At 35.6% G+C, this 12,351-nt stretch overlaps 1 protein-coding gene across 3 annotated transcripts in view; it reads right to left on the minus strand.

Annotated features, from left to right (window-relative positions):
- SLC4A10 (solute carrier family 4 member 10) overlaps window positions 1-12,351 on the minus strand; it is a gene marked incomplete at both ends in the record, with an annotated part of 152,479 nt that overhangs the window by 111,795 nt on the left and 28,333 nt on the right. Inside the window, one exon of one of the 3 annotated variants that reach the window (XM_082285551.1) lies at window positions 5,438-5,518. The exons of the other annotated variants lie outside the window; for them this stretch is intronic. Coding sequence (XP_082141677.1) covers window positions 5,438-5,518 — 81 coding nt within the window. Of the gene's footprint in view, window positions 1-5,437; window positions 5,519-12,351 lie in introns of those variants that run through there. 3 annotated transcript variants of the gene reach the window in all.

Below are 12,351 nucleotides of genomic sequence, written 5' to 3' on the forward strand. Positions count from 1 at the left end.
TAAATATCCTTTACAAATTAACTAAAATGTGACATCAGCTGGTATAACTGACCTGCATGGTTAACTCTCAGACAGAAACTCACCTAGAGCATAGTTCATCCCCTTACATCATAAGCCTGACACCAGCTCTCCACCACACCAATTCCCATCTCCAAAACAGAACTCCACACCTGAATGGTCTTGCTTAACTGGAGCTCCCCTAATTAATATAAGGACAAGGTATTTAACTCCTTTTCCACTTGCAGGATTCAGACAAGATAAACAAGACACTGCTTTTCTCAGAAAGTTCTAATCATGGGATTGGGACATAAAACTGATGTTGCTTTGGTTAGAATACTTTTAATTGTGTTAAATGTAGATACAAACCATATGGGCATGATTCCTTGCATGTATTTTAATGACTCTGCGTGCCTGCATAAAATCTTTAATAAAGAGAATTTAAACAAATGAACTCATTATGGTATCAGGAGAGAAATGGATGGATCTTAAATCACGGAAGGCTCCTATACACATTTTTGTTTCATTTAAGCAGCCTGGGGGAACAGAGGGAAGCTATTATAAAAATGAGAAAAATTTTACTGTACCTCAATACTCCCTCATGTCACTTAATGCCTGTTTTACATCTTCATTCAATACACCAAGCTGAATATTTTTTATCAGTTGATGGTTGCTGCAACACTTGAGAACATTTGAGAACTCTGAGCTCACTCTGAATTTCAAGCAAAACCAGAAATTAACAAATCATTTTTGTCAAGTTGACTAAAAACACAACTCTTGAATCCCTGGAGTTCATGTTCCATTTAGTTCACCTTTTGGGGTTTTTTTTGATTAGTGATATCATACTAGATAATATCCTTTTATTCAGGTATTTTAAAATTTCCTTAGCTCAAAATATTAGTCTAGCCTTTCCCTTTTAGATTTATTCTCTGTGTATATCAATTAGTATTGGGGGATGTAATATAAGACATTTCAAAACAACAGGAGGTTTCATGACTAAAATGACTGCAATGAATCAAGCAAAGCTATTTTCAAAGCTTTCCTTCTCCACAAGATTACCAATTATAATTTTCTGTGCATTCGGTCCTCATTTTTCAAGGATTTCCGTGCAAATTTTTCCATAATTAATTGACTGATTAACAGACAATCCAAATTTCCTTACCAGATAATGTGATTCTGCCCCTCTACTCAGCCCTGTTGAGACGTAACTGGGGAGCTCTGAGCAGGTGTGGATTCCCTTCTCACATGACATAATGAAGCCCAGTAAAGGGACATAAAGGAGAGGCTAAATGGAGAGGCTGAGAGTGCTGGGACTATTTCAGCCTGAAAAGAGAAGGCTCAGAGGTGCCTTATCAGAACATACAACTCCCTCACTGGTGGCAATGTAGAGAAGACCCAGCCAGACTCTTAGTGGTGCCCAGTGACAGGGTAAGAGCAAACGGATAAAAACTAACTAGGAGAATTATCACTTAAACATAGGAAAAAACTTGGTCCCCTTTATAATAAGGGAATAGCAGTATTTCCCCACCTTACCATCAGTCACATCTTGCAATCTCTTACTGGTATATATATTGTTTAAATGACTCAGGAAAGTGATTTTAGGGTCACACTGAGAACAGTATGGCAAGCAGTATGTAGTTTACTCTGTGGTTTATATTAATTTTACTAATGAAGCAATCTATTGGAATTTACCAGAATTATGGATCAGCTTCTACTTAAAGAAATTATAATGACAGCAAAGGCACTGACCACAGTAGTGTAACAGCACTCATGTTAATGGGTTTTTTTATTAATAACATTTATTGAAAAGTTAAGTAAGGCAAAACAAATATGGTCTTGCAAGGAAACAAGAAACAACATGAATAAGTCATATTATTTATGAGGCTCATTATGGGATGGGAGGGTGAAAAGAGAGGCATAGGGTGGAGAGAGAGAGAAAGAATGACCTGAAATAGTTTCTTCTCTCAAAAAATGCCCCTCTAAGTAATGCATAACCATTCTCTTTTACTGCATTTACATGCTCACCTTCCCTACTACATCATCTCAGGTGGCTCCCCCTCTACAGAAATTTTTGGGGACTAAATACGACTCTATTCTAAATTTTTTTAACAGACTACCATAGTACAATTGTGATTTGTTCACATTTTCAGACTGCATCTCAGCAAAACTCCTTCAAAAAAATCTTTTTTTCAGAATGACCACGTGGTGATATTCTTGGAACACTAAACAGAGTGGAACATTCTTGGAACACTCATCATGTAGCCATGTACTTTGTAACCATGCAGTTAGCTATTACATAATTATGCTATGTTACTTCATGTTTTCAACCTTTCTGATATGCTTTTAGTAAGTCTTTCCTAATTCTGGTCGTTAGGCCTAATGGTTTGATACATGAATTACAATAATCATTGAGAAGAATTTGACCAGAGAAGAGGGTCATGTCTTAGGAAGGAGACTTATGTAGGCCAAAAAGACTTGAATTCCTTCAACTCACTCTGATAGTACTTTTTGCTTCCAGTGTTTTGCAAATGTTTGGCCATGATCTCCCATTTGTCCTAGCATTGCCATTTCCTTACAAACTGGCACTACAACATAAAAAAAAAAGTCAGTAGTGTGGAATCAGAACAGCAATCAGTAACAAGTAAAAGCACCACAAATGTGTATGTACATGAGTGAGAGCATTCTTGTTTAAAACTGGTAGATGGCACAAATATTTGGCTTCTTCCCCAACTGTTCCTGAAACAGTGTTTCTCGACAAGATCTTTATCAGAGAGTCCTGTAAATTGCAATGTTTTGAAGATAAGGAAATGCACTCTCATGGATATACATTTGTTATGCTCTGCCAAGGGAAAAGAATTCTTTAGTTAGAGAGATCCTTCCTTACACAGCATTCTTTAAATACTGACAGCACCAATCACCTTGAAGAGAGATGATACAGTTTTAAAGAAGGCACAAAAATGTCTTTCTGTGAAGTTGATACTAACACAGTGCCCTGGATTTGATGACTCTAAACTTGTGCAGTATGTCCCAATATCAGCAAGGCTCTTACAAACCTGTCCTTTTTAGGGGGCAGCGGGTGGGAGTTAAACAAGTAAAACCAGCAAAATAGTTTGTAGTTTTAGGTTTTCAGATCACTTCAGTTCAATCCGGCTCTCATGTGTCTAACTCTACCTTGCTGCAGTTTCTTCTCTTACAAAAGAACTTTACTTCCTTAATACATTCTTCTGGGGCGTTACTCTCTAGCCCCTCCAAATGAACAAGGGCCTATAACAGGACTATGTTCTTTGAGTGAAAAAACATATTTAAACTCACTTGCAATAGTCAGTAATAGTGTTGCTTCAAAATGGAATGACCTAAACACAAACCTCCTCAAGCAAGCATTTTTCACCAATTCATTTTCGTCTGTAGACAGTTTCCATTGTCAACAGAAATGGATGCAATGGATGTCTACCGCACTAGTGGAGATTATTATCAGTGATACATTCCAAAGCCACCCACAGAATGAAGTTTGCAGAATTAGTATCAGTGATGAAAAAGTCCAGGATAAGCACAACCTACTGCTGTAGCTTCCAGATGCAAAATTCCATGGAGATCTAACTATTTCAAATGAGCAAAGAAGGAACAACTTTAAAATAAAGCTAAGATTTTAAATTGAATAAGGAAAGCAAAGAAGCTGGGGGAGGGTCGGTCCTATTAAAAGGTCCATAAATACTCTGCAAAGCACCAAAATACCATGAAACCAATACTTTCAGGAATTTCATTCCAGTGCCAAGAAACAGAATGTACTCATTGTGACTAGTACATTAAAATACTGAAAATAAATTCTAACAGATTAAAAGGATCTTGTAGCAAGTGCAAGGTATAGTTAAATCGTGCCAAACTTAATCAAGCTTAAGAGCAGGACAGTCTTTTCCCATTACTAACAAGAATGTAAGATGGATAAAGTAGACTGGGAAACTGGAATTTACGGTCAGTACAAGTAATACAATATTTTCCACAAATATGTTTTTAATTAAAAATTAAAAGAGACTTTTTACTGAAGCAACTTGCTGCACGTTCTTAAGTCTGATCTTGTGTTGTCTCCCACACATACAGATCCAGCAAAATGCTATTAAATGGGGTGAAACCAGAATATAGTTCTACATGAAAAATAAAATCCATGATTTACATGTTTACATTTTACGTGGATACATGAAAATATTTTTAAATCTTGATCACTTAATCCTGTGCTTTGGGGTCAGTAAATACCGCTCACCCCTGCCAATCTGCTGTCCAGTTATACGTGAAAATTGTTGTTCCACAAGGGTAAAGCAAGTGACGGAAAAATTGCACATTACTTTTCAGGCTTCAGCCAAGCTTTTAAAACACATGGTCAAACACGTTGCCATGGAAATGTTCTGCAAATGTATGTAGAATTTCTTAAGATGGAGCTGAATATCCCTTTTTAAAATAAATTTCTCCTACAATTTTAAATATAATTGCTCTATTATGTATTCAAGAGAATACATCAGCCATTATCTAATGTTTATAACACCTGAAGTGGTAACAGTATCTCCAAATCCATTTTGTGTTCCATATATGAAATTAGGCCACTATCTTCCTATGTAAAATACCCATATACTTGTTTTCTTTTATGTGAAGAAAACAAGACTTTCCTATACATCATCACAACACACTAGCAGATCTACAGGTATTAGTCTTGCAATAAAGTTGACAACAGTTACAAAAAAAAAAAAAAAAAAGACATGCTTCAGTAAAATTAATGGTTTTTAACAACAGTCTAAATTTTTAAGATATTCATCTTCCCTTTTACAACCCATTAGTATTAGTATGCGTCACTGAGTGTAATAATTAAAAAGAGGAGAGTTATCTTGCCAAACTTTCACTGTTCCGTGAGCTATTTTTAAAACTGATTTGAAATGAAGCAAAAAGAAAAAGAATCTACTGCTGCAAAATGAAGCAAGATCTGTGCCTGCAGAATAGCTCCATCCTGTTACACAACATGATACGTTGTTTTAAATAACCTGGCACTGTAGGTAAACAGTTGCCTTATACTGCATTTCATATGACAAAGAAACACAATCACAATAGCTTTTGTGTCTCATGTAAAGATAAAGCAAAATAAAAATGCAAAACAATCTAGTCCTTTTACTTTACAGCAAAGGTATAACCTTTCACCATTAATTAGTTAAAAGAAAACATATTTACAATAAAACAGGTTGAAAATATGTATAGAATAACCTTACATTGTTCAAATGAAAATTAACAACACATTAGAATTCCAAGATATACGTTGCTCTGCTTATGTAAACAGTCTACCCTATAAATCCTGTAGCAAATCCAACATGAAGCAATTACACAGACAAAGAGATTGCAAATGACCTAAAGCTGTAAAACAAACCCTGTGTTAGAAATATTAGTATAAACTATGAGGTCATACCTGATGACTTAGGGACTGTAATGTCTCACCGGTTCCAAGCTGCATGACCTTTCTATTTCCAGAGACCCCCAAAAATTGCATTTCCTGTCTTATCAAAGTACATCACAGACCTATCTATCTTTCAAAATCTTCTGGGCTAGTGAAGAAAGCATTACCAGCCATTCTGTCCATCAGTAAGTGCTGGAGTCATTACCCTGAAGATATCAGATCTTAAATATAGTTTCCTCCGTGCGATTACAGACATCCAGCAGTCGAGGAGGCTGACACAGCTATATCACTGATGCTGCTAATGCCATCTGAAAACAGTAAGCTTACTGCTTAAAGCAATCCTGCATCGTCCAAACAGAACAAGCCACATCCTTCAACTCCTCACTTGCGTTTTTTATAAAACCTAGTACTGCCATTATAGATTTTGTTTTCATCTCTGGTCAGCTAAAGGAGAAATCAGATATTATGCAACCAGCTTTGCATTAATGAAAGAAAAACGGCAGATGAAGTGACATATCGAGGTTATCAAATTTTGCTTGCATGACCACTCCTCAGCAAGCACAGTCACCATTCACAAGAAGCATCACAATCTGATCTAAAGGAAAATCACCAGAAATAAATTATAAACAATTCACAGGCAGCAAGGTATTTTGATACCTCTGTGATACTGAAACAGCTATTTTTATGAAGCCTTATGAATCCTAGTCCCTATTAAATTAAAAGCATCGCTTGCCTAGTATTTAGTGCCTATTTTTAATAAATTGCATGATCACTGCATTGTTTCCCTTACTCCCTGCTAGCAGCCAGAAAACAGCATGACTTGAAAATGTGCCAGTATTATGACAGCAAAAATGTGGTTTGATATCAAACAAAACAATCATGCATGAATTTTTTCTGATATGAGAGACCTTTCAAGCTAACAATGTACAGTAACCTCCCTAATAATTTTTAAATTATTAAGACTACAAAGTAATAACTGAACTTTTTATTAAAACATATGTTTTATACAAAGTGAAACTGCCAAGTGAAATTTATTATTATAAACCATTATTTATATTTACTGTTTCTAGTATAATGGCAACAAACATGCAAACAAAAAAAAAAAACCCACTTCACAGAACTAAGATGAAACAGTGCCACCAAACTGGTAGAAGTATCATTTAGTAATTTCTCTGAATTTCAGACCCACAGAACAATTATTTGTGTTCACATAGTGAGAAAGTCATTTTGAGTCATTCAGTCCTCTGAACACATAGGAGCTTTCTCTGAACACATATTGAAACACTTTGCTACCAACTGAATTTTATTTGACAAATAAAACTTGAAAGAAAAAACTCTTCCTTAATTTAACTTCAGCTTGCTTCAAATATTATTCAAATGAATTTGGATGTCCTTCTTTACTTCAAAATATAAGCAGAAGCTGAAAATAGAAGTAAGTGGTTCTAAATTAATTCACCCAGATCCTATCCTGTTAGTTTAACATTATTATTATTATTATTATTATTATTATACAGTTGTAGTAATCACTCCTTTGTGTAACTAAAGTGTCAATCAAATTTAACTTCTAGTCATTCACATTATGGCACTGATAAAAGCAAACTGGTCTCATCCATGAATACCACATATTTCCCTTTAGAGGGAGAAGCTCCCTGCTATCAGTTTTAACTGGGTTCACTTTATACAGTGTGCAACTGCCTCAACATAAGGATGCTACATCGCCAGGGAAAGGGAACTGTCAGCCACACATTGGTACAGGGTCTCCAGTGAAGTGTCCAGCAGCCTGGCAGAGCCAGTCAGTGAAGCTTTGAAGCGCAGCAGAGAACTAGATAAGGCCCAATTTCATGCTGCTTTTTATATTTTCTGAGAGTTAATCCTGATGTCCAACAACCTGACACTGTCTTTATACTGCTGCTGGCAGTGGCAGTCCGGGAGCCACTTCTGAACATTGTGAATGTTCTTGAAAGCTGCCACTTTTCAGCTTGTTCCAGATTAACTCATTAATTCACTTTCAACCCAGAAAATATTATTAAATCTATGCACACAAAAATAAATGCATATGCACAAGGAGACAAAAGGCCCTTCAAAAAACAAACAAGTGAAAAGGAGAAAACAGCTTTCCCTGCACCAGTATGGAATAGGAATATCTCCAAAGATAATATTTTTATTTCCAAAGGTAATTTACAAAAATAATAATAACACACCAGCACTAAACATTAAGTTACTTACTCCTGTACAAACCCGGAGTACATTATGACCAGTATCTACTTACAACTACAACAGGGAGTACAACCCCACATCTCTGAGTTGCTGGCAACCACTTCCAAGTCCCCAGAAGCCACTTGCTAGGATACGAAGGCCAGTAAGATGGTAAGAAGTGATATAAAAAATTTTGGTTGCCAAGCCACCTTTTATAAATACTATGTAGGCTCTCCCTGTGCAAATCTTGTACTGCATGATGATCTCCACTTAAAGAGTGAAAAACACACAGCTAGGGGCTATACCCACAGCTGTCAAACACATCACTTAGGAGGTTCTGCTCACAAAGAGTACATGGTATCTCCTCCAGCTGGACATTTGAAGAATTCAAAAACTAGCAAAACACAAGGTAGAAGACTATTTTCCTGATTTTGGTTAAGATCTCAGTACAAATTATAAATGCACTCAGAAATATAATATTTCTTTGAGCACATCATCCCAGCTAATGGAATACTTTCACTGAACTTATTCCATGCTTTTCCTTATGTCAATACAATTACTTTTTTGCAAAAGTGAAAATTGTAACATTTCATTAGCAATGTTAAAGCAGAAGGAGGGTATAAATACAGTACCATTTTTAAAAGTATAGATATTTACTCTGAGATGTTAAAGCAAAAATCTTGTAACCCATCCCCTTTAGATTATCAACAAGTACCACTTTATGCCATACAAAAAATTACTCACAAATATAGTTTGCTTTTATTTAATTTTTCTTCACAGGACAAAAAGAATAAAAGAGATAAAAGCAAATTCATTTCCTGTGAATTATGCAAGGTGAAATAATGGTCACTTTGAATCCATCACAAATCAGCTTCATATCAAATACAGCTGACCTAAGCAGTGAGGGAGCAAGCAACAGTAGCTGTGTCACTCAGCTTTTTAAATTAAGTCATGTTTGCTAGTACTAATGATCACGCCAGAGAACATTTGAGATTAGTGCAAGATATTGGAGACTGTAAAATGTGAAATTATGTAGTGCTGTACCAAAAGAGCTGGAAGAACAATACTTATGCATAGTCCTCATTTTGAGGGATCAATTTTACTAGATATTTTAATAAATGACCAGAACATAAGTAGTATGAATTATAGCCAAAAAATCACAGTTTGAATTTGTTCAAAAAATTTCTGCTATTGGAAAGCACTGCTAATATATGAGGAATGGAACAGTATCTGGAAGACATGGATTACCTCTAGGACCACAAGAGTAAAACTGAGGTAAAATTTAATAGTGCAAAATGCAAACATGTGAACTTGCTGATTATTAAGTTTCTACTGAAAATTGATACCTCAGCAGGTGAAAATTACAGTGGATGAAACTGTGGGTGCAAAGCAGATCACAAGTCATTATGAGCTACCAAAATGATGTCCCTATGGAGATGAAATGAAACTTTAAATTTATCATTTAGTATATTTCTAGTACATAGACATCAACATTAATGCAAGAATAAACTCTACAAAAATTTTATTGTTCTTGATTCTAATCATCTATTGTCTAAAAAGGCAATTGAAACCGGAAGAGAAAGACTTCTACGATGGTCAGGGAAATTTTGAGAAGAAACTGAAAACATTTGCTTTATTTAGCTTAACAAACGAAAGACTAAAAGGGAGATCAAAGGTGTGTCAAGAAAGAAATACCAAGGAAAAAGAAACTCAAGTACAAATTTGTAACAAGCACAAATCCACACAATGTCATCAATAATTTGGGGTTTTAACTATCAGGGGCCGAAGGCCTGCAAGAGCAAACAAAAGTGTATCTTGCACACCTTTATTTCTACAAGACATGAAAGCACTGACAAATGAAGAAAAATGCAGAAATTTAAGTTACAGCAGAATTGGTATCGAGAACAGGACCTAAGGAAAATCAGTAGGTTGCCATGAGGCTCAACATTGATTGGAAATTGGTTTAGAAACCTGGAATTAAAATAAAACAAAATAAAACAAAATAAAACAAAATAAAATTATAACAGTTGGTTTCTCATGTACTAAAAACACCAAACTTTCATCTCGGTACATAGAATGGTATTAACAATACAAAAATGTAAGCAATTTCTCTTAACCAAAATAAATAAAAAATTCCAAGTTTTGGCTTATTGCTCAGATCAGGTTAAAATTCTATCTTTGTAGTTGAATGGAGTAAACTGAAAAGTAATTAATGATAGCCCAATCTCCCTTAATCCTGATGAGAGGACTATTTCTATTACCTTTCTTTAGTCTATATGTTTCTCTCTTATTCAATTCTCCCACTATATTACTGGGGTTTGGATAAAGTATCAATATCCTTCTTTAGGCAAAAAGGAAAATCAATAAGAAATTGAAGTTTATTTTTATTAACGCAGTTAAAACTTGTTATATTTTATGGACATCTCAAATGAGATACTGTCCAAAGACTCTCCTGGGATTATGTCAGCAGGCATTATATAAGTCTAATCAGCTCATCTGTGGATAACCATGACTGTGGTTAACAGAAACTCAAAACATTTATGAAACAAAACAAGAAACAAGTAGAGGCAGACCTGAACCATAAATGCATAGCCAAAAGTTGCAAATTAACTGCCTGGTTCCAATTCTGCCTGGCAGAAAATGCAGCTGCATTAAAAGCTACCTTCCCAAACATCCCACTGGTAGCGTGGCTGAATCCTAAATTTAAAAATCAAGCCTGTATCTCAGGCCAGTCCCTGATGATCCAGATCACTACACTACATATTATTAACAAATAAGAACAAATTTATAATAAACAGTTTCAAAACAAGATTTCTTTCCGATATTTTACCTTCAAAAACTATTTTAAAATGTCTGGCATCCCATGTCCCAGAAGATAATGTAGGAGAAGGCTGACATGCCCTTTATCTCAGACTGCTGAGGAGCAATCCTATACTTACAATGTATATAACAGATGGTTGCTTGCACTTGTTCTTGGAAAAACACAGAAAATAAAGAATACAAGATCTCCTCAAAGCTTGCAATCATACATTTATTTTCTAAGCAAAATTATATTTATATGAATTGTGCATTCTAAAAAATGATCTGTAAATCAGACTGAAACGGCAAATTTTAAATGTGTGAATAGAAGGTGAATAGGTTCTATCTAAAATAACAATGCCTTCCTTTCCTGCTTTAAAACAAAGCAAAGCTTTCCACCTTTTTAAGCTTTCCACCTTATCAAGCATCTCACCAGTATGGTAACTTGTGCCATAGCCTGGGAAAACCTTTCTACTTTTATTAACTGACTAAGGACATGGCTGACTAAGGGCTTAACTTGCAGCAACTGGGGATGCTAGAATTGATTATAGGAAAACACTTTCCCTTCCTCAAAAAGGTGATGATGGGATTTTGACTGAATGTTGTATAGCACAGGAGAAATTTACTTTCCTGATAACAAAGAAATACCAATTTAACAAAAAAGGCTGGAACTCATTAGCAAAGCAAGTTCTAACAGCCTTCCCACAGAAGGAGCAGCAGGACAAGCGATGTTTCTCTGGGTGTCTCCCAAATATTACACAATACTGAAGTTGCAGCCTAGTTATATTGCACACCTCAATATTGACCCTTGTTCATCTTCCCCTTGTCCCTGAAGAGGAAGAAAAACTCCTTTTGCTTAAGAAAAAATTGTCAGCTCACTAATCCTAGCTCCTTATCTGCCTTAGAATAGATCTGACTTTTCTAAATATTTTGCATTAAAAAGTTCTCTTTCAAAGAAGAGAAATGTTAAATTTTGACATATAATTACCATTATCCTCTCTGCTAGCAGAAAATGATGGCAAAATGCCAACTTGCTTGTCTGCTACAGATAAGACATTTCCAAGCTTCCATCCTTCCCTTCGGAGAAAACAGAAGGGGAAGACCAGCCAGGAGAGAGCCTACCCTGTCAGCTGATCCTCTAAGAAATAAAATTAATATTCTCCTAGCAGAAATCATTTTCCTCTGAGCCTGAGGTAAATGATATGCCTTACCATATGTTATGATGGTCCTTTCAAGAATGACAAATTTGATGAATTTTTCCTGGATGGTCTTTCTCTCATCCAATCTCTTCTCATCACCTCCAGCTTCTGCTGCAGGCAAACTCTCAACAGGCATAAATCAGCATAGCATCACCAAATTATATAACTTCTATCCACTGGGGATTTAGCCCCTTCTTTTTCAGACTTAGCAAAAAGGAAAGTGCTTGTGCATTCTTCAATAATCTTTTTGATCTGTGTAGAGCTTTAGAGAATTTCCCTGACACACTGCTGAGCTGTGACAGCAGTACACCCATCGTGAGCAGAGAACCAGACATTTTTCTCAAAGGAAGAGCACTGTAAAGGTTATGTCCAATTACAACGCACTCAGAAATAGCTCTAAATAAGAAAAAAACCTCTGCTTCAGTTCAAACAAGGGGGGAAAGGCACAGAACAGGTTCAGTCAAGTTTCTTCACTGTTTATAAAAATACTGGCATACTTTGAATACAAACTCAGTTTTGCACTCCTAGTTAGTTCGCCTATACTTGCAGGCAATCAAAATATCTGAATATCTTTGCCAAACCCCAGATACCAGATTATTTGCACATCATTTGTACATCATGGTCCTTTGGAAGTTTTACCAATAAAATATAGATACAGATATTTTAAAAATCCATCTCTTAACACACAGATTTCAAATTTTCTCATTTGCTGTAAAATACGCTGATTCTAAA

The sequence above is a fragment of the Coloeus monedula genome, assembly GCF_965178545.1.
Source record: "Coloeus monedula genome assembly, chromosome: 7".
In the NCBI taxonomy this organism is placed as follows: domain Eukaryota; kingdom Metazoa; phylum Chordata; class Aves; order Passeriformes; family Corvidae; genus Coloeus; species Coloeus monedula.